Source organism: Mesoplodon bidens, assembly GCF_964165515.1.
Source record: "Mesoplodon bidens genome assembly, chromosome: 3".
NCBI classification, from domain to species: domain Eukaryota; kingdom Metazoa; phylum Chordata; class Mammalia; order Artiodactyla; family Ziphiidae; genus Mesoplodon; species Mesoplodon bidens.
The window spans coordinates 175786302-175812785 of NC_138178.1; the positions used below are offsets into that span (position 1 = coordinate 175786302).

The 26484-nt window shown below is 46.5% G+C and overlaps 1 protein-coding gene across 9 annotated transcripts in view; it reads left to right on the plus strand.

The window, feature by feature from the left end:
* PPP2R5C (protein phosphatase 2 regulatory subunit B'gamma) overlaps positions 1-26484 on the plus strand; it is a 133806-nt gene that overhangs the window by 58147 nt on the left and 49175 nt on the right. For 7 of the 9 annotated variants that reach the window (XM_081230331.1, XM_081230333.1, XM_081230334.1 and 4 more), the window contains one exon: positions 22965-23164. The exons of the other annotated variants lie outside the window; for them this stretch is intronic. In XM_081230331.1, coding sequence (XP_081086457.1) covers positions 22965-23164 — 200 coding nt within the window. The remainder of the gene's footprint in view (positions 1-22964; positions 23165-26484) is intronic. 9 annotated transcript variants of the gene reach the window in all.

Here is a 26484-nt window from a genome sequence, read left to right on the forward strand (position 1 = left end):
AGGTAAACAATCCAGGTGCATACAACTGCAAAGCCCTGTGACAGGGCGGTAGTGGCAGCTCTCCAGGGTATGAGCAGCCCGCAGGAAGGGCACCTTGCTCAGCTTTGGTTGTGTTTGTCTTGTTTGTTTTATCACAAATGAAGCATGAGCCTTCTTGTTGGTGTCGATGACAGGTTAATGTATAAGATGGGCTTGCATGTTTATAGAAGACATTTTGTTGTTTGAATTTTGGCTACTTCCAGAGAAGAATCTGATAAGGCCTAAAACAGTAGAACATGTGCAACAGTATATTAAAGAAAAAACGTTACTAGAAGCCAGTTTGGAGGGCCAGTTCAGCCTTTGAATGGAGCTATTTAGCAGTTTCAGAAAAAAATTTATGCTACCGATGGCCCCATGGGCATAGCATCTTTTTAAGCTTCCTTCTAGTTTGTGATGCTAAAAGCAATGCAAAAGGCACAAAGAAAGGTGCTTACCTTCCTGTTTGACATGCCCACCTTATTGTAGTCAATTCCTTAAATAAATAGAAGAATTCATCTGTTACTTACACTGGTTAAAGTTGGGTTTAATTTGTCTGAAGACATTCTTATTTTAGCAGCAATATTATGATGTAGATTTGAAGGCAAAACCTAAAAGAACTAATTGATTGCCTGGGCTAGATGGAGAGATTCTAACACTGGGTTCCTACATAGTCTTTTATTTATAGAACCAAAGACTGGCAGGGGGTCAGCAGAGGCTGAGAGGAATTGATCCCTCAGTAAGAGAAACAGAACGTACGATAGGGCTTGAATGATCTTGCTTCTCATTCAGGACCGTAGAGGGTGACTCCAAGGCATGCATTTTGCTGGGTAGTAAGAGTCAACATAGAAAGCTGTGAACCAGCTGAAAGAGGATTTCTGTTTTGTCCTTTATACAGTGGGTAGCCCAGGACGCCTCCAAGTATGGTCTGTATGCACTGCTGGTGGCACAAGAGATGATTTTGAGTGAACATTATTTTAAAAGTTATACATTGATGAATATAAAAATATGTAATTAGCATGTCAGATCCACAATTTCTTGGATTATTGTTGCTTAGGACAGGGCTTAGAAAAAAGTGTGTGTCCATTTAAATAAAAACACCAAGTAAACGATAGCACAACTGTGCACACGTGTGGCAGATATTGAGAAGGTGCTTGTGAATGCATGAAGCACAGAAACCCTGGGATGGGCCCACTGAGTTCATTCCAAGAAGACTGTTCCAAAGAGCCCCCAGTCTCCTGTTTGGTTCCAAACACAGCAGCCCCAGTGGAGCTGGACTTGGAGACTGAAGGGTCTGGGTTCCGGCAGCCCTCGGGGAAGGGCGCGGCGGCACAGCTCACAGCTGTCTGTCCACTTGCAGCCGCGCTCTGGCCTTCCTGCTCTCCTCCTCCACCTCCTAGCCTCACTGTCACTGCCTCTTTGTGCCCTCATTTACCGGGTAATTTCTCTGCGTCTCTCTAAGCCTTTGCTCAGTGGTATAGCTCAAGTGAGTTACTTAATCTGCTGAGTAACTTTCCTCATTTGCAAATTGGGAATAGTAACATTTCTTGGTCGTGGAATAGTGGTGGGTACTCAATGAGAAGATGGTGTGAGCGCCGGGCACAGAGTCTGGAACGTACTAAAATCGGTCGTGTTAGCAGCCGCGGTGAGTAGTTCTGCCGGGTTCTTCCCTTGTCTCCAAATTCATATCCCAACTAGTGAAAGCTGATTATTGGTACTTCACTTTTCAGGGGAAGAGCTTTGACTTGGCCAAAACATTTCCCTGGGATCAAGTTGTTTACTCTTGGCCCAGGCTGCCTGGGAGTGGGGTCTGGGTGTTAAAGAAACCTGCAGCCTGGGTCTGCCCCTGCGGCCGACAGTGGGCCTGCGCTGGGGTCTTCATTAGCCGGAGAGGCACTCAGCCCTGCTGGCGCCAAGGAGTCTTGGCCAGCTTGGTTTGACTGGAGCAGATGTCTTAAGAAGGTTACTGCAGGTCAGCGAGGAGATTCCTGGACTCTCGAAGTTTGGCACAAGTGGTTACAGGATCAGAAAGCTGCCTAAAACGACTAGTTTAATTGTGTGGCGTGATAATCCTTCAGAAGCTACCACTATGGGTAACTCATCTGAAATTCTGCATTCATTCCTGGCTCTGATCATCTAGCCCAAGGGACCCCTCCCTTACGTTCATTTGGTTTATTTTTAGAGGACACAGTGTGATGGAGTGAGAGGACCTGAGTTTGAGTTCCATCTCTCCTAGCTAACCATCGGGGCAGGGCGATTGACTCTTCCAAAACAGATTTCTCATCAAATTGTCATAGGGATCAGGCAGCAAGATGTTTATAAATACACTGTTGGAAACATCAAAGTACTATAAATATGTTTTTGTTTTAAATTTTCTCTCTAATGTGGCTCAGAGTGCTTTGGTTTTGACTTCCCATCTGCATCGAATCCAAAGTTTAAAATGGTCTGTTCCTCTGACTGACCAAATATGGTCCAATCAGGACGGTTGTGTCACATGCCAAGGGTCACCTTGTCCATCTGGCCAGGGTGCAGCGGCTGACATAGCCCCCAGAAGCCTGTCTGTGGGACGGGAAAGCCCTTGTCTCCGTCCAGCCTTCCTCGTCTCTGTGCTCAGGCCGTGGAGGTTGTGTGTGAGGTTAGAAACGGTGACAGCGATACTGAGGCCAGTTTCAGGAGGAAGTGGTCTTTCCAATCTGGGCCCAAAATAGTCTTCTCAAAAAAGGAGAGGAAGAAAGATCATGACATTAAGTTAAATGTCACTTGATTAGGCATCTAAGTGCGGTTGTTGACGTCCCGCAGGCCACCAGTAATTAGTCTGAGAAAGTATTTCCCTCTCAAGTTAAGGTGGTGGTTCTAGTAGAAATTCTTTTCCCAGACTCACTGTCTTGTAGGTGAAACTTCAGAGCCCCATTGCCCGTCCTGGCATCCAGGTCTCTTAAAACTGTGAGGTCATATAATGCATGCTTAATGGCCAAGCTGCTGTCAAGTTGCTTAGGGGCATTTATACAAAGGATTTATGCATTAAGATACCAATTTGGTCTTATCGGGAATCTGGTTGGAGATTAGAGCAGTGAATCTTTATTGTATGCTGGGAAAAATCAGAAATTAACCCTCTAATTGTCTACCACTAGCCTCTCCTCTCCCAAAAAGCCATGAGAAAAAGTCCTCAAATTTTGGAAATTCGCTTTCTTAAATACAGCTCACTTGTGAGCACATGATAAGAAAGCCTCAGAGGAAGATTAGAAAGTCTGGCAGCATTTTCTATTTTGCTTCCCTTTCTTGCCAGATTCCTGGAGAAGGATTTTACTTTTAGGAGTGTATTCAAAGCACATTCACAGTAAGGGGAAAATGCAACCTCTGTCTTTAGGGCTTGGGGTCTCTGATTGCAGCCTGATTGATGGCCCCAGCACTGTTGCTTATGATGCGGCGAGCACAGCCCCTTGGCTGGGGCCATCTGAGGAAGACTGGCAGGTGCTGTGACACCGATGTTCTGTGGCCACGAGTGGGAGGAAGGGGTGGGGTGGGGTGCCTCAGGGGCGGGCTCTGGCCGAGAGCCTGTGGGCTAATTACACCAAGGAACCCCTGAGGCAGTGACTTCCAGCTTGGGGCACGATTTGCAGTTGGCTGAGTATTCAGGAGAATTCAGTAGAAGGAGAAGTGGATGATCTGGATATGTAGTTGGTGGTAATGTTATTAGGTCAGACTTGGAGTTAAGGCAGAATCCCAGAATCCCAGACATTTGATGACTTGTTTAAAGGGTTCCTTTGTACATCCCACCCTCTCGTCTAGGATATGGGCTAATGGCGAACTTGGCCTATGTCAAAGTTATTTATATTAGGCACCACTGATTTTAATTCACAGGTTTTTTTTGAGGAGTTTTTAAGGTCTTAGAAATAATATTTTGTTAAGGTTTGCAGAGACTCGGGGACAGACGCAGTCCTTATCTTGACCAGGAACACCAAGGCCTTGATTCTTCCTGTGAGGAGCAGGCAGCATGTAGGGACCAGCCTGGGATATTTGAAAGGGCTGCTGGCCACCTGGATGGTACCAGTATGGACAGAACTGGCCCCTCACGGGCATGCTCCTTGTTCCCACAGGCCTTCGAGAGGCTCTGAAGCCACACTGCCTGGGCTCAGACACCAGCCCTGTCGCTCCTGAGCTTTGTCACCTTAACCTCTGTGTGGATCTGTTTCCTCATTTGTGTAACAGGATTCGTGGGCTTAGAGGAGTTACAATAATACCTAGCACATAGTAAGTACTCAACAATGGTATAAGCTATTAGTATTCCTTAAAAGAGTTAAAAGTGAAGATAGTATGGAAAATTAGCAAGATAAAATACAGTAGGAAATTAGATTTTCAAAATTGTTTAAGGAAATTTTTCAGTCCCCAAGCAAAAATAAATAGGATTAGACTCCCAGCAAAAAGCATCTGAAATGCTCCACGCAGTTGAGGCCAGGAAGCTGGACAGGATTTCAGCTGAGCTGTGGGCGGAGAGCTGGGGATGGAAGTCCCCTGACCTGCCCGCGGAGAGAGAGTGGCAGCCCGGCCTGACTGCGGCCACAGGCAAAGCCTTCCCTTCTGGGCTGCCGACCTGCCAGCTTGAGACCAGAATCGCAGCTTCTAGGATCATGCACACGCTTACAGCTGGTTTTATCATTACTGTAAACATGTCATTCTGTTATTTTGGAAAGTTATATTTCAAGGATTATATGTCAAGGGTCTGAAGATAGTTCTTTTCCAAAATACTATTTAAACTGAATAAATTTATTTAAATATAATATTCCAATGTTAAATGTCTGGCTGGGGTATTGCATACATTTTTCTAGACGAGCAAAATTTAAGGATTATTTCCATAATTTTTAAAGTTACATTTACCCTCATATGTATACTACTGTATATAACAAATTGAACAAACATGGTTCTTCTAACTTCTTTAAATCCTACAGTGAGATGGGTCGTATATAAAAGGGTATTAAAAAGAAATAGGATGTAAAGATATGTTAGGCAGATGCAAAAAACCCCAAGTCATAATGTTAATAGTGGGCATATGCGATTTACCCAGGTGATTCTGTGTCCAGAGCTAGAAGGACTGCAAGACAAAACTGATAAGACCGGGGTTGTGGGAGCGGGGGTGGAATGTGCCCGGACGGCCCTACCCGCCCCAGATCAGGTGGTGACTACAGGTTTTCATGGTGAACCAGGGAGGCTTCAGAAAACAAGTGCTCACAAGGTTTGTACATTTAACAAATAATAGTTCGCAGAGAAAACCTCTGCAGGGACTTCCCTGGTCGTCCAGTGGGTAAGACTCTGTGCCCCCAATGCAAGGGGCCCGGGTTCAGTCCCTGGTCAGGGAACTAGATCCTGCATGCCGCAACCTAACCTAAGACCCGGCGCAGCCTACATAAATAAATATATAAATATTTAAAACAAAACAACAAAAAAAAAACCTCTGCAATTTTCAACAAGTTGAAATAAGTAGAAACCATATTCTCTCATCATAATGCAATAAAAATGGGGATAAATGCAAAGGTAGAAACCAGGCCTCAGGGCAGAGAGGGCATTCGTTGCTGCTGGCGTGGCCCTGTCTGGATCTCGGCACCACTGGCTGCTCCTTAGCGGCCGCATTTAAGCCCCGAGTTGTCTCCATGGACAGGCCTCCCCCGCCTCATCTGACCCATCACTAGGGTTTCTTCTTTCCTAAACTCGTTTTGTTCGTGGGGTGTTGAGATTTTGGTTTTACTTGCTTGTCTCCCTCACTTGAGTGAAACCCATGAAAGCAGGCCCTTCGCTGCCTTTTGAAAGCTTCACCCTCAAATGAACAAGTTGGTAATGGTGACAGCCGCGCTACAAGGACTGTTATGAGCGCATCCCGTCTATTGTCTGTCGTCGGCACTGTCATCATCCTCGCTGTACTCTTGGGGGGCGAAGCACAGGCTCGACACACTGCCCGGGAATGAAGGACCGGGTTGGCCAGGCCGGCTGTCTCGGGCCTGGGCTCCCTACCAGAACCACGATGCCTCCAGTGAGTGACTGAATGAAACAAAGTGACGGCTTACGGAGTCGACATGTGACATGATTATTAAATAAGGGTGAGAGGAAATCACTTAAACGCTTAGAAAGAAAAGGACCAAGATAAATTAAAGAATTACTGTCTTCTGTAAAGACAGAAGCAGAAACGAATCAGGAAACTGGGGGAAAAGGAATGAAACCCAAGAGCTGGTTTTGGAAGGAGGGCCACAGCGGCGAAAGGAGAAAGGAGAGGGGAGAGAGGCTTCTAGCCAGCCTGGTGGGAAGGAGAGAATCGTGGTGTTAACAGGCCAAGGAAAACAAATGGGAACATCTCAGTAAACGTGAAGACAGCATTCTGTAAAATTCAACTTTCGTTCCCGATTTGTGGTTTTGTTTGCTTTTATTTTAACTTTTTGAAATAATTTCAAATGTACAACAAGTTGAAGAATGGCACAAAGAATTTTCTTTATCAAGTTTCACTCATTTGTCGACATTTTGCCACATTTGCTCTGCCTTTTTTCTCACGTGTATATATTTATATTCAGTGACCTGTGGGGGAGGGAGGTGTCTCACCAGCCCCTCCCCTCCTTCTGGGCCCTGGGTCCGGTTTTGCCTTGCTCCCCCAGAAGGCAACCTCTGGTGCAGGGCTCATCTCTTTGGTTTCTATTATCTTTTCTTGTTGATCCTACAAATCCTCACTATTTTGTGAGCTCGTTGATGCCTTTATATTTTTTATATATACATGTTTTTAAAATTTCATTTATTTTTGGCTGCGTTGGGTCTTCGTTGCTGTGCGCGGGCTTTCTCTAGTTGGGGCGAGCAGGGGCTACTCTTCCTTGTGGTGCGTGGGCTTCTCACTGCGGTGGCTTCTCTTGTTGTGGAGCACGGGCTCTAGGTGCGTGGGCTTCAGTAGTTGTGGCACGCGGGCTCAGTAGTTGTGGCTCACGGGCTTAGTAGTTGTGGCTCACGGGCCCTAGAGCACAGGCTCAGTTGTTGTGGCACACGGACTTAGTTGCTCCATGGCATGTGGGATCTTCCCGGACCAGGGCTTGAACACGTGTCCCATGCATTGGCAGGCGGATTCTTAACCACCGGGCAAGTCCCCCATTGATGCTTTTAAATGGCTTTTTAAGATTATTTTCTCAAGCTTTTCTTGGTGCCACAGTGGGAGGTTGGCTGTTACTACTCTGCCGTTTCCAGAAGCAAAGGAGAGACCTGTAGTTTTGTCATCAGGGGGCAAAGGGGTTTGTGGGGGATGGCTGTTAAGCACCTTTCCACCGGCCCCCACATTCTTGGCCCAGCTGCACCCCTGCTCCATGGTGCCTGTGGCCATCCTTCCTGGGGCCTTTGGGGCCTCACCAGCATACCCCAGGTCTCTTCTCTGCCGTCCCACAGCCACACCACTGTCCTGCCATCCCTCGTTCCTGGGGTGTCCAGCCAGCTGCCCTCCTCCACCTGCCCTCCAGCCCAGCAGTCCTGTTGCCTTGAAGTTTTAAGGCTTTCACAAAATTTACTGAACTTTTTTTTTTTTTTTTTGAGGTACGCAGGCCTCTCACTGTTGTGGCCTCTCCCGTTGCGGAGCACAGGCTCCAGACGTGCAGGCCCGTGGCCATGGCGCACGGTCCCAGCCGCTCTGCGGCATGTGGGATCTTCCCGGACCGGGGCACGAACCTGTGTCTCCTGCATCGGCAGGCGTCCTCTCCACCACTGCGCCACCAGGGAAGCCCTTCACTGAACTTTTAGTGAGGTTTTAGAAGGAAGTAGAACTAGATAAATGTGTTCCGTCATTAATCATAAAGCATTTTTGGTCACATTTAAAAAAAAAATACCATGAGAAGATTTATTCTTATTAGAAGGTTCGATTTGTTAAATTATAGCACACGTGGACAGTGAAATTCCAAACAATTAAAGATATGTTGGTCTATTGATTGATCTACAGGACATTCTTGACAGAGGGTTGAGTAAGGTGAAAACAGGAGCGAATGCAGCATGGTCTTCAGTAGCTCAGTCATTCATGTCAGCACATCTGTGTGCGTGGAGACCACCCCCCGCCCCGGCAGGTGTGCATCAGAACGCCAACAGTGCTGCTCGCTGAGCTTTCCTTTCTTATGTTGTTTGGATTTTATTTATCCTACGGTGAGCGTGTGTTATTTTTCTGAAACCAGAATTCTTCCAAAATGTGTAATGCATGTTGACCAATGGTCGGCTGTATGCAGAAGGGTTTCACGTGTAAGTTCAGGCCCTTGGTTTCTTATATGTTCCTCCCTATCTATGGTGCCCGCTTATAAGTGACCCATTCTGGAGACCTGTTGTATTTTCATCTTTCCGCCCTCTGGGAACTGCTGCCAGCACCCTGGTCTTTGAGAGAAGCACTCTCCCACAGTCTTACAGGGCCAGAAAGAACCTTATTTTTCAGATGCAGAAACTGCGGCCCAGAAATGTCAAGCAGCTGGTCACAAACAGGACACAGCAGTGTCTCCTGCCACCCTAGTCTGCTTGCTGCTTTCCAGTTTAACTTGTCTTCTTACGCGTGTAAGCTTCAAGTAGCACCCCTGCCCCCCAAAAAACCCCAGCTCCACCATAATCCTTTATAAACCTTTCAAATTTTAAGGATATTTTTCCACTCAAATCCAGTTACGCCACAAATTGATAGTCTAAAACGTCCATGAACTCATCAGGGAGATTGGCTCCTCCAGGACCCAGCAGGCACACGGGTCATAATTGGATTTGGGGTCCATTCAGCCCCTCTCGGCCAACAGTTAAGTAGCTGCCCTTGCGCCAACACTGTTCTGAGAACCAGAGCAGCGGAGCACGGCCGCGGTGCCCTGTTCGCCAGAACATCCATGTAATCGCGTTACGCACAACCAGACACCGTCAGCCTGAGAGTCGTCCTTTGTTAGGTGCAGATCTAGTTGCTGAGTGCAGTGCATTAGTGGCCTGCTTGGAAATGCCTGGAGAGGATGAAAAACGTTGCTTCCGTAACAGACATTTTTTAAGGATAGGAGCATAAACGAGATTGAGTGATAGAAGCTAACAAGTCACTGCATCTGATTAACAGAAAACAGAAACAAGCACCATTTATTGAGGACGTACTCCATCTCGGGCATCTGGGTAGTTACCCCCATTTCCCAGTTGAGGAAACCAAGGCCCGAAGGGATCGAGTATTCTGCCCAAGGTCACTAAGGTAGTTACTGGTGGAGCTGGAATTCCAACCCAACGTATTCTCACCTTCCACCCCAGTTCTTAATGCCTTTGTTCTACTGCTGCCTGGTGTCTCGGGGCTTAATAAATATCTGCTAAGTGGAGGGTTCAAAGTTAGAAACTAAGGGGGCAGCTGCGCCTAGTGATGACCTCAAGGTACCCCGAGCAGCAGTTGTCTTGATTTAACTATAAAACTTGGACCATAAAGAACTAGTCTTTGGAAGTACCTTGTTTTCCCAAATGGCACCAGCTCAGATCACCAAATTCGACTGTGGCTCCAACATTGGAGGAGGGATGGCTTGTCCAGAGGCCACATCCTGCCCCAGGTCAGGCGAGTGCCCTCGGTGTCCAGGCAGGCGCTTCGCTGGGGGTACATTATGGTGTGCTCCTTTCTAATAAAATCCTTCTGGTTTAAAATATAGAAAGCAGTCAAGAATAGAGGTTTCTCAGGGTCAAGAGAGGGAAGGGCCTGCCGGGGGGACCGGGCAAGGCCGACAGGCAGACAGAGAGCAGGTGCCCAGGCGGGCAAAGGACCGGAAGCTGGCATCCTGTCTGAAAGGAGGGGCACCTCATCCTCCCCATCCGGCCGTGCCTGTCCTGCCCCGAGACACGGAGGTCGCAGCTGCCTGTTCGAGCCCCTCATGTGGCCCCTGGCACCGCCTGCAGCTCTGCCCCTCGCCGTCCCCACAGGCAGGTCGGGCTCCTCTTCCCAGGTTCAGGAGCATCTCATGCGGTAGCCAAGCAGAGCCCTCCTTAGGCCAACAGGTTCTCCCCCTCGCCAAACCCTGCATGTCAAGAAAATAGGAACCAAGTAGCAGCAGCATCTCGATTTGTCATGTAATTTGGAATCAACTATGTAGAAAAGGACCAGCTAAATGTCTTTCAACACATACCAGAACACAAGAGTGTTTCTTGTTTTAACTAATAATAAAAACGTCACATATTTAGGTGGCATGTTTTTCTCCAAGGGCAAATGAACCTTTCGGTCAACCCCTTGGATAATGCACTAAACGTATTAGGCTTTAATCTGAGAAGAACGCCCTGCGCAGGGGTGTCGAATCACTGCTCACGAGCACCTGTGGTTTTGTCCTTGTCCCGTCGTTAGTTTTCGTGGCACATTCATCGAGCGCCTGTTGTGTGTTGAGCGTACCGCGGAGGTGGAGGATGCTGTGCCCCATCTTTATCTCCATGGTCCTCCCCAAATGAGGCCAAGTTCAGTGTCAGACATCAGAAAGCCCCTGGGGAGGGCTTCCGCTCCATGTCCCTGGAGGGGCATGGGCCACCCCCGCCTTCAGAGTGCACTGAGCCTTGGAGATGGGGCGGGGGCAGGGGTATCGTCGTTCAACGTCACTGGCCGGTAACCTTACCATGACGGGCCTCTGAGCAGGGATTAGTTGATGGGCGGGTGAGCGCAAGACTGGAACCCAGCACAGGTAAACATCAGCACTAATTAATTAATACTAGACCTGGGGTGGTGGGCATGTGAGGAGATGAGGAGGCTGGCAGCTCCTGCGAGGGGGACGGGGGCGTCCAGCACCGACCTTTATCTGCTTCACCTCCCCAGAGGGTGGGCACACAACACACACGCACACGGCTCCTGATTTCGTGGTTCCCGGCGTCCTGGTGCCTGTATCACTTTAGAGCCCTGATTCCCGGGCTCGTTCTCCACAGGACCTGGCACACGGGCCTTCAAGGCTTATTGCTGCAGCCCTGGGCCAGACGTACGTGAAGAGCCCAGAATCCATCCTAAGAGAACTCGTATCCAGAAAGAACCGTTCATATCTATTTGAGACACAGAGAAAGGAAGTAGAGAACATAAATAAAAACTGAAAAGACTCTGTGTGTTTTTTCAGGATATCCTCCTCACAACTCCACACTCTTCTGTCTGCTGGTAAACATATTAAACGTTCTGCAGCCTTCCTTTGGCCATCTCTTATTTGTGAAATGTAGTGAAAGCAGTTTTCCTGGAATGATGCCCGCCCTTGCACTTCAGGCAAGAGCTTCTCCACTGCCAGAGCTGCCGGTCGGCAGGCGCAGTGGGGGGTGTGACGCTTCATCAGAAATGCCGGCCTAAGTGAAGGATGAGGCAATACAGCCAGAGGTGCTGGACGTTTACTGATTTGTACTAGTGGTGAGGGTCTGTCTAATTTGTTCCCGACAGGCATTCTAGAACTAGGTTCTTAGTCAGGAAATAGAGCCTTTGTCAACGCTGTTGGGGCTGTATCTCTGTGCTCCTAGGAATTCGAGCTGTCTTAATCTTTAACTGTCAGAGAGCCAAGGCTTTAATTCAGCTGACATCTGTGGAGTTCTCCTGTGCATCGCCTGTGCCAGGAGTGGGGGGACACAGTCCTGAATGTCCATGTGTGTCCGCTAGAGGTCTTACAGCTTAAGGAACCTGAGGCTTAGAATCCTGTCGTGACTTCACCATGTTCTTTATGGTGGAGTCTAGGCTAGAAATCAGTATGTTTCTTCCATGTGACTTCCTTCACTGAGAAGTTCACTTGCCGTAATTAAGAGCTTCCCTGAGGAAACCAGTCTCTCCTGGCCTTTATCTCGCCTCAGTCTGACCCGCTGCTTCCCGCTCTCCTCACCCCGACACGCCTCCCCCACGCCGTCCCCCCGGTGAAACTGCCAGTTCTCAGGTGCAGAGAACGGGAGCGAACTAGACCTTGGCTTCAGACGCCGCTTTCTGAAATGAAACTATCTGCCTTATAGATTTACGCTGTAGTTTCACAGTGTAAAAAGGGATGTTGGGCTGGGGGTCAGTGGTGGAAAGTCGCGAGGAAAGTGAATATTACTGCTTTCTCTGTGTGCAGATAAAGGCAGGCTGAAGAATGGCAGGAAAACCAGGAAGGAGGGAAGGTCTCAAAGGCGGGAGAGAAGGTCTCAAAGGCTGGGGGGAGGAGTGCCCAGGTTTGTGGGGAAACCAGTCAGCGGCTGTGGGATTTACACGAGATCGGCTTGTCCTGGGTAGACTTCCACGCCAGACTCGGCCCGGGAGTAGTAGGTCTTTTCCTGTGGGAGGGAGGATGTAAGCTTAGTGAACGAGTGCAACAAAGCTGATAAACTACAGAATTGGGATTTGCAAAGGGAACGTTCATAATGGATTTCGAGCTATGGTTCCATTTGTTATGGTCACCAACAAAACTTGTTTAAAGTGAAAGTGGCGATGTAGAAGCTGCTGGGCAGTCCTGTGTCGCCAGATTTACATCCAGATTAATAGAACAGGCGATGCTTCCGCTTTGCCCGCGCATTGGAATGCCACCCATAAGGACTGGAGAAGGGCGGCTCCAGCGCAAGCGAGGGCAGGAGGGAGGGAGGGCTTGCTGCTCCTGGTTATTTCTCTCCGAACAGCAGGTAGACACTGCTCGACACTCTTGGCCAGACGAACGCTCTGGCCCCTTTGCATTACCAGCTGGTTACTAGCTCCTCGCGTTAGGTAGTACAGAGCGTGACGCGGGGAGCACGTGGGCTGTATTTGAATGGAATAACATCCATCGAGAAACCTGACCAGAGGCTCAGTACATGTGGTGAAGTCCCATCAGATCTAAGACACTGTTGATTGTAGGTCAGACCTTGTTTTAAGAACCACCAAGAAAGAAAGAGAAAACAGCAAGGGAAAGAGGAACTTGATCTGTGGGAGGTTAACGTACAAAGTGTAAACATTACAATGGTTGAACTGTGATAACTTGGCGTTGTGACATTGAGAAAGATTTATTGTAATTTTGAACATCATCAACCAAGTTAGGAACTGTTTGAGAAGATTAACTCAATTTTGAAATTATGTAGGCGCCAAGGATCAGGGTAGAATTAGTTTCATCACATCAGCTGCATGAAGTGAGTGTTGCATTCAGTATGTTTATCGTGCTTTCAAGTTGTAGAAGTTTGGATTTATGGAGTAAGAGATAATTGTTACCAGAAATGATCCCTGCTAGGCCAGCACCCTGAGGAACCGTGCTTGGTGTCATGACTGCCTCGTGAGAAGGCTGAGAAATTGGTTCCCAGACTGTTGCCTTCTCCTTTGAAGTAGATCTTCCTACTTCTGTCATCCTCATTTCAGTCCCCCGTGTCACCTCTGAAGAGATCTTTTTCCCAGGTCACGTTGTGTCACTCATCTGCTTAAAAACCCTCTGTGATCAAAGCTATCTACTCACAGTACTTCTCAGATTGTTCTATCAAAATGCAAACCTCTGAGAGTCCAGAGTGCTGAAATGCCTGTCACAAGCATCCAAGTTTCTTGGAAGAACTTGATTTTGTCCTAAGTTTATATGGACTTTGCATTCTACTCTGATACATGTGTCCTTATTTTAATATAAATAGGGTTTAAGTTATGGTACCGCTCAGTTAAATTACCTGAATTTCCTTCTTTCAGATCACCTTTTTTATTTTGAGCAAATATTTGAGGTCCCACTGTGTGCTTGGCCAGTTCTAGATACTGAGGACAAAGTAATGAACAAGACAGAGTTCCTCCTCGATGAAAAATGTTTGACTGAAGATCCAGTGTGATTAATTTAGGGTTTGTAAAATGTAATCTGTTATTCTCATTTAAGCCTCTGTCTTTCTGAGGAAAATTGGTTTTCCAGGAGAATTTGCCCTGTAACTTCAAGGCCCTCGATTTGAGAAGTGGGCACCTGTAGATACAGTCTTTCCAGCTGAGCGTGGCCCCGGTCCCTCCACAGTGAGCCTCAGCCTCCCTGAACTGATGTGGCTCCTGCCCTCCCTCCAAGGCCAAGCTCAAGTGCACCCCAGGAAACCCTTTCCTGCACCTGTACCCTGCCCCCCACCCCCAGGCCCCATCACACCTCACACGTCAGTACACTTCTTATATGCTTTAGTTGTTATTTTCTTTTAGATCAGGTATCATGTTTAAATTTATCTGTGTATTGCCATGCCTGGTACAGTGCCTGGCCTGTGTATGTTGGATACATTTTTGAATTAATTCCTTACGATACAGGCTCCATGTGTTCAAGGCTGGTGCCTACTCTGCTTCCTACCAGATGCTTGAGGTCTGATAAGTCCTACCACAAGTTTTACATTATACATCTGGAGTCATAATTGCTGATCTTCTCTCTGAGAGAAAGAGAGGAAGAGGGAGAAACCTTATGTAATTAGAAAAATTAGAGATCACTTAGATTTCATCTGGATTGGGAAATTTTTTCAATTAAAAAAAAAAAAGATACCCAGAGCTTAAATTCTTCCACACAAATACTGCCTAGAGGGACGTTAGGAAATGTGCTGGGATCGTGTGTGTCCGTGTCCCAAGGAGATGGAGGTTAGTTTGGAGGTTGTCGGTGTCTGTTCCCCTAAAGCTGTCATGGAGGAGACGCCACGTATACCTGTGCCTGGAGTGTGCGTGCTGGGCGGCTCTGGGAGACCCAGGCGCCGGCTGCCGCGCTTGCCTTTTGGGAGGAGAGTCGGAGGCAGAGGGTGGCTGTGGAGGAAGGAGGCTCACGTCTCACTGTGTGTTCTTAAGTGTTCTTGAGGGGCTTTTGCCGTAGGCACGGATCCTGGGGCCTTTTTAATTTGTAATGTAACTCACAGCGCGTATGTAACAACTAAAAAGTGTAATGAATAACTAGAAAGCGAATATTCCTGTAACCAGCACCCCTACCAGGCACCCCTGCAGCTCCTGGAAGGTCCTGTGTTCCCAGCTCACGGGCACATCTGTCTGCCTCTGTCCTTGATGACGCCGGCCCCGCAGCCCTGCCCAGCAGTGTGAGACCTCCAGCCGAACACAGCTCCTCCCAACTTGGTTTCCTCAGACTTTTTGCCACTCTTTTGGGTGTCCTGTGATATCTCATTGTAGGTTTTTCTGTTTGTTTGTTTGTTTGTTTTTGGCTGTGTTGGGTCTTCGTTGCTGCGCGCAGGCTTTCTCTAGTTGCAGCGAGTGGGGGCTACTCTTTGTTGCGGTGTGTGGGCTTTTTTTTTTTTTTTTTTTACGGTACACAGGCCTCTCACCGCTGTGGCCTCTCCCATTGCGGAGCACAGGCTCCGGACGCGCAGGCTCAGCGGCCATGGCTCACGGGCCCACCCGCTCCGCGGCATGTGGGATCTTCCCGGACCAGGGCACGAACCCGTGTCCCCTGCATCGGCAGGCAGACTCTCAACCACCGCGCCACCAGGGAAGTCCCTCTCATTGTGGTTTTAATTTGCATTCCTCTAGCCGTTAATGAGTGACAGCCTTTCACGAGTGCTTAGGCTTTGGGGTATATTCATGAAGTGCTTGGTTAAGACGTTTGCCTACTTTTCTGTTGGTACTCTGAATATTTCTTACTGATTTATTGGAAATGCTTACATACTCTGGACGTTAATTCATTGGCTATATGTATTAAATAGTTCCCCCACTCTGTAACATGTCTGTTCATTCTTTGTGGTGTCTCGATGAGGAAAATGTTGGATTTTGTATAGTTCAGTATATCCGTCTTGTAATGATTACAGTTCTTAGGTCTTAAGAAGCCCTCTACTTCCTTCTCTCTATGAGATATTCTTTTGTATTATTTTCTAAAAGCATTAGAGTTTTATCTTTCAGATTGAAGTCCTAACCCTCCAGGAACTTATTTTTTATTTTTGCATAGAATGTGGTCCAATTTCTTCTTCCTTTCTTTCTCCTTTCTTCCTTCCTTTCTGTCCCAGCGCCATATTTCAAAGACTGATCTTTCGTCACTTTTCTGTAATCCAGTCTGTCCTAAATCAGTTATCCACGTCTGTACAGGCCTGTTCTGGGCTCTGTTCTCTGTGGCAGTACAGGGCTGGGCCATTGTCATTCATGAAGCTTCCCCAGTGAGTCTAGATTTCTGGAACAGCAAGTCCCCCCACCCTGCCGTTCTTCTCCAAGGGTCTTGGTTGGTGTTGACCCTTTGATTTTCCACATAATACCTTTTAGAAGTCACTTACCACTTCACGGAAATCTCTTTTAGATGTGGATTGGGGTGGCACTGAGCCTACAGGTCAGCTCCTTAATCTGGGAAGCGTTATCTAGAGAGTCTGGGCGTAAGCATCGAACTGGGTGGGGAGCTATGTGTGGGGAGCTAGCAAGGGCTTCCCTGTGAGAGGGAGCCGCTCTCGCCACTTGCTTGCAGGGCCTTGCTCAGGCAGGGAAGAGAACAGTGTGGGCATTTCCAGGTGAGAGGGTGGCATACACAGAAAACCGAAGGGAGTTGCCGATACTCCAGTAGAATTAATAAGAGTCGAGGTAGCTAGATACAAAAGTAATACCCCAAATCTGTTCTTTTCTAGATCACAGCAGCAGTTAGAAAATTCTTCAGTCTTTTTAAAGGTACAATTTACAGTAGCGTCAGAACTTAATAAATACCTAAGAATAAATCTAAAAAATGATTTATTTTTTAGATTTACGTTTTTAGGAGAAAATTGTAAAATTTTATTGAAAGACACTTAAGGAAAAAAGTAATTGGAGAAATATTCCATGTTCATGGATTGAAAGATTCAGTATTGCGAAGACTTCTGTTCTTCCCCTATTGATAGGGGAAATTTGAAGGGCCGTGAACAGTCGAGACAGGAAGCAGAGCAAGGGGAAGGAACTTAGTCTCACAGGTAGTAAGGCCCGTTGTAAGGCTCTGAAGGTCCGTGGTGTTGGTGCCCAGGGAAGCGATGGTGCAGCAGAAGGGCTCTCGTGTCCGCAGACACTTGATCCAGGACAGAGGAGACGCAGGAGGCCGTGGGGAAATGGTCATTTCAAAAATGGTGCATGAATTTTACTTTCAAAAACAAAGTAACACCGCCGAACTGTTCTCAGTGGGGGAAACTTGCCATCTGCTAAGTGTTCTCATATGCAAAATAGAACTAAGTGGGTTAGTGCATATTAATGACGAATCCCAAATTTACTCCAAATTGTTAGTAATTGGATTCAGCTTTATTCCTGCTCACTTTGTACTAAGAATAAATACATTGGAAAGACAAGAGGACCCCATAGCTGAAGGTTTGGCTCTTTCCTTTTGGAGAGTTTGCACGCTGGTTTCAGTTTTGTGTGGTGTCTCTTGTCTGCGGTCTCAGGACAGGCACATGTTCGTAGACTCGTGGCCCCATACTGTCAGGAAGGTGACACGAGTGCTGGGAGGGCAGGGGGCGGGGAGCGGTGGATGCACGGGGGTCTCTGAAAGTCAGTCTGCCTTAGCTGCTTAGCAGAAGAGTACATGAGTGAGCGCGAAGTGGTTCCCACCCTTACGGGCGTGCCTCTGAGGGCATCTCTCCAAGTGATGTTCTCTGGGCCTGTGGTTTGTGCAGCTCTGGCTTTTTGTCTCATTGGGGTTGTGTTTATTTGAGAAAAGCCATCATCTCCGTGCTAGAAAGGCCTGTCTTTCTGTGACTGTCCTACTGAAAGTTGGTCCTTTTTGGATCTTGGAATGTTTCTCCTCACCACCAAGACGTGTCATGTGGAAGTGGGCTTGACTTTTTTTTTTTTTCATAGTTTTTCTACTCACAAATAGAGTTCACATGATGCCTCTTCACATACAGTGACAGTTTAGTGATGCAGCCTTATCATGTCCCATCCTGCAATTTGGTGGTTAAAATTTATTGTCATGTCCATCGGTCCCTTCGTAATTGAGGTGCCCAAATGCTCAAAACACTGTGGAGTCAGCTGTGACATGCTCAGTCATTTAGGATTCACTTGGGAAGGCCTGCCCACTGCCCAGCAGTGGCCTCCAGACCCTTGGTCACACTTAACTGGCAGTAGAGTAGTCTCAAGCACATACCTCCAGTCCTCAATTCCTATCTTAAATATCAGTACATCTTACTTTGTTATTCTTTGCAGAAGAAAATATAAGTAGAAGTTCTACTGTCATCACCTTGGGTAGCCCCCAGGGCTCACCTCCACTCACTGAGGTCAGGGGTCAGTGGAAGGTGTCCACTCCTTATAGCTTGCTCTGGCGTGCCACTGCTGTGAGGACACTGCCCTCCTCCACCGTGGGACCAGGAACACTTACAAAGCCAGAAACGGGGGCTGCCACCCCACTCTAGGTAACTTCGTTAAACGTCCCTTTGCATCACTTATTAATTACAGGCTTCCCTTTAGTAAGTATGTTTTCAGAAGAAGGATCCGTTCTCATCTTCAGGTGCCATGGGTGGAGTCTTTTCTCTGCTCCTAGCCCCCTGCAGGTTCTGCATGAGTATGTCCATATGGTTTGCTCCTGGTATCATCAAGGATTTACCTTGAAATAATTGGGAAGTATCCCAAGTTCACATTAACAGATCAGTGAAAATAGTTTGGGGAAGGGGGGAGGGGGCGAAAAGATTTATACAAACATAAGGTACTTGTGATATTATTTGTGTAGAAGAGTGTTACAGCTCTTAACGTGAAAAATAATAATAAAAGGATATATTAATTAACATTAACAGTGTTCTCCAGCCAAAACTGTGATCGCCTCTTTTGTGTTCCTCTTTCTCTTAGATCAGAGGACTCAATATGGTGTTGAGCCTCTGGGTGGTGTCCTGGGGCTTGTCCTGGGCAGCTGTCCTCTTCACACCCCTTTCTAGTTACAGAGCCCTGTCACGGGGGTCCTGACAGTGCCCACAGGCTACAGAACTTTGTCTCATATGGTGCTATTTAGTTGGTATTCTCTTTCGGGCTTAAGACTCTGCTCATTAATATGTCCTGAAACAAGAATGTTGGTGTTATTAGTCCGTATACAGTTTAAAATTAAAGTAAGCCAGTGTCACTCATGGGCAGAATTCAAAATCCATTCTTTTTTTTAATTCTGCTTCATAGGAGTAATTGTAAGAATTGGGTCAAATCCAGGGTCCTGTTTTATTACCTAAGAGTCAGGCACTCTTGAATACCAAACACTGAAGTGTAATATACCAGCAGTGTCAGTCCCAGTTAGTTTTTTTTTTTTTTTTTTTTTTTTTTTTTTGCGGTAGGCGGGCCTCTCACTGTTGTGGCCTCTCCCCTTGCGGAGCGCAGGCTCCGGACGCACAGGCTCAGCAGCCATGGCTCACCGGCCCAGCCGCTCCGCGGCATGTGGGATCTTCCCAGACCGGGGCACGAACCCGTGTCCCCTGCATCGGCAGGCGGACTCTCAACCACTGCGCCACCAGGGAAGCCCCCCCAGTTAGTTTTTATCATTTGGTCCACATTACATGATAGTCAGAACAGGTACAGGTTGTATTCTGTCGTACCTTTTTTCTTCTTTCAAGATTAGCAGTGCTAACTTAATAGTTTTTAAGGAGCTTATTTTTTAATTACAAAAATAACTCATACTGTTAAAGAATCAGAATACATAAAGGTAAAAAAGCCTATTCTTCTACCACCTCCACTCATTTTTATCCCCCAGTGGTACAGTCCTGTTAACACAGCAGAAAGTAAAGATTTTTAAAATATGGTGACCAATAAGAAGCTAAATTAACTTGCATTCAAAAACCATATGGAAATATTTGATAGGGGCTACTTATGCAACATTTTTACAACTATATTCAATTTGATTGGTATAATATACTTTTTTTTAAACAGTACAGTTATAAATGTAGCCAAATGAGGTTTTAAAATATAAAAGAGTTCATGAGATTATGCTCACAAACTTTTTTTTATAAACTATAAACGAAAATAGTACAGTAATACCTTAGCTGTCTGGAACCCTGGGAGAATTGACAATTTCCAGAAAGTTGAGATTTCCTTGCTTTTTAGAAGAATTTTAGATAGAAATTTTATGAAAAAAGTAAAATATTTTACTCTGCTCTTCCTTCTTACCGTAATAGGTTTGTTTTAGTGTTTTGGTGACAGCTGAGTCATCATCAGGTGGCTCTTAGGGGTAAATGTGGCTTCTCAGTTCTCTGCGGCACCAAGAACATGAGAAAGCCAGAAGGCTCCAGGTATACAAGGTGTGGCTACAAAATGCACTCATTTAAGATGATCCTGGCAAAGTGGAGGGTGAGCAGAGGTGTAGAATTGAGTGAGGACTGAAGCCAAGCACGGAGCTTTTCATTGAAAAGGGCTGGATATTTGCATGTACAGAGACCCAAACATTATAGTGACTATTACTCATTTAAGTGATTCCAGTCACCTGGACTCAGAATGTTTATGGATCACAGTTCGGTCCCCACGGTCCCCTGAGTACCCTTCAGGCAGCATATCCTCACCCCTTGGACCGGCTGTGCACTGCTGACCTCTGCGTGCAGTGTGGGAACTAGGGGAGCTCCCCAGGAAATGGGCCATTCCGGTGGCTGTGCTGAGTGCCTGCTGTTTGCAGGGCTCCACACTGGGCATTAGTGGGTACCGAGAACCAGGAAACAATCACCTGGGACCTGCCCTCAGAAAGCAGCTAGATGGGGAAGAAGTGCCCATCAAGGTAGCCGCCGTTCAAGGCAGTAGGAGCTTAAAGACAACCCAGAAGTACGTCCTCTCTGACCAGGCAGTGAGGGAGGCCTGAGCAAGAACCCCAAACAGGAGGGGGCGGTTAGGGCAGGAAAGGAAAGCAGGGTGGCTGGGGCGGGCTCTGAGGCAGAGAGAGGCGGGTGGAAGCAGGAGCGCCAGGCCCCGCCCCCAGGCGCCCACTGGGGTGCCGCTGGTGTGGGGAAGGGCGCTCAGCAGCTTTGGTCTCAGGACCGATCCCTTCACGCTCCTAAAAACTATGTAGGACCCAGAGAGCTTTTGTTTATGTGGATTTAGCTACCGATACTGACCACACTAGAAATTAAACCAGAAAAAATGTATGTTTATTAATTCATTAAAAATAATAAACCTTATTACATGTTAACAGAAATATCACACTTTTATGAAAATAGCCATATTTCCTAAAACAAAGACAAGTTTAGTGAGAGGGTGGCATCATTTTCTCTTTTTGCAAATCTTTTTAATGTCTGGCTTAATAGGAGAGAGCTGGATTCTCCTGTGTGCCTCTGCGTTCAGTCTGTTGCCACAAGTTTTGGTTGAAACAATGTAGGAAGACACTGATTGGGAAAAGGAGGAGTATTTTAATAGGCTTTTCAGATAGTTGTGGACATTTTCTTTGATACTACACCAAAACTTAACAAACGAGAAGTTTCTTGAACGAATCTGCAATGTGGAATCTGAAGCCATGTTAATAAACTCTCTGTACACTTTATTACATTAAAACCCGGCGGACTGGGACTTCCCTGGTGGCGCAGTGGTTAAGAATTCGCCTGCCAATGCAGGGGACACGGGTTCGAGCCCTGGTCTGGGAAGATGCCACATGCCATGGAGCAGCTAAGCCCGTGCACCACAACTGCTGAGCCCACATGCCATAACTACTGAAGCCCACGCACCTGGAGCCAGTGCTCCGCAACAAGAGAAGCCACCGCAGTGAGAAGCCCGTGCACCGCAACGAAGGGTAGCCCCCGCTCACTGCAACTAGATAAAGCCCACGCGCAGCAACAAAGACCCAAAACACAGCCATAAATTAATTAATTCATTCATTTTAAAAAACAAAAACAAAAAACAGTGGACTCTCTTGCCCTTTGAATGGCTCTTTTGCCCTTGACTGATACTGTAACACCATTTATTGATCACGTGGAAAATACTGGTTCACTGAGTCATGCAGATCTTCGGAGCCATTTTGCAGATCTTGGACACATTTCAGTCAATGTGTCCATAAATCCTATTCGTTAATATCACCACTGATTGATTTTCACCGAAAAAAGCTGTCAAGCTCACACTGGCAGATTGGAGTTTTCCAAACCTCCCAGAATTCTGGAAAGTCACACAGACCTCCATCACTTTCCAGCCCTGCACTGACCCTCTATGCCTGTATCTCGTCTCTGTTATGTCATTGTAAAGATTACATTTTGTAAATATGTATAAAGCTTTTAGTATGGCACCTGGCCCTGGTAAGCACTCCCTCCCTCAGTAATATTATCATTTGCGCCCTTTCTACATTGTTGACATCATGTGTAATGTGCACTGACCGTAGCCCACATTGAGGGAGGAGATGTGCTTTGTGTGGGGCACCATGGTGGAGACCCTCACAGCATGTGTGTGACAGCTCGTTTGGGCAAGCTCCACACTGATGCCGCTTGCTGTTTGCCAGCTGGCCGGTGCCCTTCCCCTGTAAGTTTAGAGCAACAGCAGACCTGAGGGAGCATCCTTCCTGTGACCTTTTCTTACCTCACCTGTACCTACTGTGTGCAGCTGTCACGCAGTGTGGGTGTCTGTGCCCCTCGCCCCGCACCGGGGCTGTGGTTTTTGCCTCTTGTTCCACTGCCCAACACAGTGCCAGCATGTGATCCTTGGTGCTAGGTTATGTTTGTTGAATGAAGGCATTTAGAAGGAATTTATTTTGAACAGTACTCTGGACGTGGCTTCAGAGAAAGTATAGAAACTTTATCATATGAAGCATATGATCTGAGCAGTGACTAGCTGTTTTTTTTTTCTTTCATTTTCTTTAAGGAATGTTTAACCTCTATTCACCCCTACCCCATCTCTTGTTTTTTTCCTTTTTTTTTTTTTTTTTTTTGCGGTACGCGGGCCTCTCACTGTTGTGGCCTCTCCTGTTGCGGAGCACAGTCTCCGGACGTGCAGGCTTAGCGGCCATGGCTCATGGGCCCAGCCGCTCTGCGGCATGTGGGATCCTCCCAGACCGAGGCACGAACCCGTGTCCCCTGCATCGGCAGGCAGACTCTCAACCACTGCGCCACCAGGGAAGCCCCATCTCTTGTTTCTTGAATCTCTATTAATTCGAAATAAAAATAGTAGAAAGCTTGAAAGTATTTCACAATAATTCTGGGTTAAGCATTTTTGCAGTCAATATACTTTGCTTTCTCCTTTTCAGATGTTCCTCCTGCTGATCAAGAGAAGCTTTTTATCCAGAAGTTACGTCAGTGTTGTGTCCTCTTTGACTTTGTTTCCGATCCACTAAGTGACCTAAAGTGGAAGGAAGTAAAACGAGCTGCTTTAAGTGAAATGGTAGAATATATCACCCATAATCGGAATGTGATCACAGAGCCTATTTACCCAGAAGTAGTCCATATGGTAAGTGATTACGGTTTAACCAGCGTGTCCCAAACCTGAGTTACAAACAGGACTCTGATATTCTTAGACTGTGCTAAGACATTTGAGCCTAACATGACACTTGCCACGAAAAAATCCTCCTGTTCAAAAATTTGTACTTGTACCTCGAAGAATGAAAATCTTTGTAATATGTCCTGGATTACAGTGAGGGACCTTCTAGGTAGGAAAGCGCCCTACATGTGTTAACTCATTTAATCCTCACAGCTACGCTGTGGGGTAGAAATGTTAGAACTTTCATTTGTACTTACTGTCTTACCCTCTTTAAATTTTTTTAAGATATATAACATTAATATAATAGTGCCCATACATAATTTAGAAGGAAGCATGTTGTCCATACACGTACAGGAAAATTCTAATGATGGGGAGGAGTTAAGACAGTGGTGGGACCAAGCTGGTGTCAAGACAGTCCACCCTGATGGGCTGAGATGCACCCAGCTCTTGTCATCCTGCAGTTAGTTCATCGTTGGTTTCATTCAGCCCCAAAATCTCAGTTTCCTGTTTCCAGGTCCTTTGCAGGTCCCATCGTGACCTCAGTCACTACCACCTGGAAACATTTCATGTGATACCATTACTAAAACTCTTAGGTTTGACACTGAACTCCAGTTTTCTCTTGAGTTTTTTTGAATTGTTGGTGTTTTGTCTGCTTTTGAAATAGTACCCCCCAGTTACTAGGGAATCCTCGTGGCTTAACATAAAATTTTAAATGCTGATTTCCATTGAACTCCTTAAGTTTCTCATTTTTTCCCCAAAGCTATATATTTCAAAATTGACTAGACTCGTTGACCTAAAATATGTTTCTTTCTTACGTTAGTATGTTTGCTTTGGAAAAAGAAAGTCGTGTTCTTTTTGCATTCACAATCTGTTGTATCCAAAGTTGAGATCAACCTGATTAATTTATAATTGTTAACTCTTACAGTTCAGAATTAACCAGCATGTAGTCAGCCTAGGACTGTGAGAGCCGTTTGGGTTCCTCCACCAGACTCCCACCAGAAGAACCATCACAAGCATATAGTGAGCAGTAAATCCTCAAAAACCTCACCCATTCAGACTAAGGAAAATTGCGGAATGTCTTTTTTTTTCCTCTCGGTTTCAACTCTCAATTACTCTGGAAGGCCTCCCAAACCCCAGAATCACAAAGAAAAATCTCTAATATTTTCTCCTAACACTTTCATAATTCTGTTGTTCACAGTACATTTTGTAATCCTCCTGGAACTTTTTTCTTTAATGGCTCAGGGTAGGGATATATAACTTTGTCTTATAAAATGATTGAAAAATCATTAGTCTCTGCATTGTGTGTTAAACATTCCATTTTCTCAGTCGATTTTAAATGCTGCTTTATTATATATTAAATTCATTCTCTTTTTGAATTACGTGTACTAATATGTCATCTATTAAATTTATAAACACGTAAGTTTATATTAAATGACACGTATGGAAGGTTTTTCAGTTTCGACGGAGCCTCGGCTGCCAGCAGTCCCTGAGTCCCACTCTTAACCCAGGAGGGAGGAGTCTGCGGAGCCCAGTGAGGCGAGGCTTGGCGGGTTGGGGTCAGAGGCCTGCCCTTGCGCCACGTCGGGCCTGCCTGCTTGAAACAGTCTCTCCCTTGCGTTTCACAGAGGCGGTGCACATTACCAGAACCACGTAGGAGACCGGAAGCCCTTGAGACTTTTTTTAGATTAAATAATCATTACTTCTTGTCTCCCTGTTAAAACCATGTCCTAATAACCAGGTTCTCCTCCTGCCATCTTAGCTTTGTTCCCCACCCAGAAATTCAAGCCATCTTCAGAGTATTGGGCACTTTATTTTGCCCCTAAAGCACATAGCAGACACTTCCTGAGCATCCACTGAGCACTTTTTCAGGTGAGGAAGTAGAGTGGTGACCAAGGCTTTTGCCCTCCCAAGGCTCTGACCAGTAATGTGTCATTTTAGGTTAAGGTAAGGCAGTGAAGGAAGGTGAAACGGGATGTAGGTAGAGTTACAGGACTGCCCACGAGGCGGGAAGAAGGTGCAGAGAGTAATCTGGTACAAGATGAGTTACACTGTCCCATGAAGATATGTGCACAAGAGGTGCTTTTCCGCGTCACTGAGAGAACAGGGGACAGACAGTTCATTCTGTCCTCTGACTGGAGCGAGGCGAGGGCAGGAGAGAGCACGGCTGTTCCCTTACCTCGAGTGAATGAGCGGTGCGGAGCAGAGAGGATTTGTGTTTTGTTTGCTGTTGTTGTTTTGTTTTATATAAAGACAGAGGGCATTGATGACAGATACATAATGAAGGAGAAGGCGTGTGGTGGGGATGGTACTTGGCAGTGGTTTCTGACCCTCTCAGAAGTAGCGAGTGGGTGCAGATTTCAAGCAGCCAACAGAAGGCCTCCACCCCAAGCAGTGCCTGGACCCAGGAGGGCAGGTAGAAAAAATGTGGGCCCCTTTGTAGTTCCCTTTGGACACCCCTGGTGTGCTTACCACTGAAGTGGCACTCGGCCGACTTGCTTGAAGGATTGCCTGGTGTGTGTGTCTGTGTGTGTGTATGTATTTTTGTTTTGTCATAGTTGTTTTTTGTTTCGTTTTGGTTTTTTCAGCCGCGTCATGCGGCATGCAGGATCTTAGCTCCCCATCCAGGGACCGAACCTGTGCCCCCTGCAGTGGAAACATGGAGTCTTAAACACTCGACCACTAGGAAAGTCCCTGTCGTAGTATTTTTAAAGACATTAATGCCCACTTACTGTGAAGAATCCAAAGCTCTATAGATGTTATACTTCTTATGCTTACTTCTTTTAAATATGTTGCCTATTAGACTAGGCTGCTGTATGTTTTTTAACAGAGTTGTTGAGAGGTCATTCACATATACAATCCACCCCTTTAAAATGTACAAGTCAGTTGTTTTTAGTGTATTCACAGGACTGTGCAGGCATCATCACATCTAATTTTGTAACATTTTCATCCCCCTGAAAGAAATCCCATACCCATTAACCGTTACTGCCATTCCTCCCTCACTCCCCACTCCCCACTCCCCACTCCCCACTCCCCACTCCCCACTCCCCACCCCTGGTAACTACTCATCTACTTTATGTCTCTATAGATTTGCCTAACCTGGATCTTTCTTAGAAATGGCATTATACACTATGGGGCCTTCTTTCATTTAGCGTAATGTTTTCAAGTTTCATCCATGTTGTAGCGTGTGTCAGAACTTCTTTTTATTGCTAAATAATATTCCAGGGACTTCCCTGGTGGCACAGTGGTTAAGAATCCGCCTGCCAATGCAGGGGACATGGGTTCAATCCCTG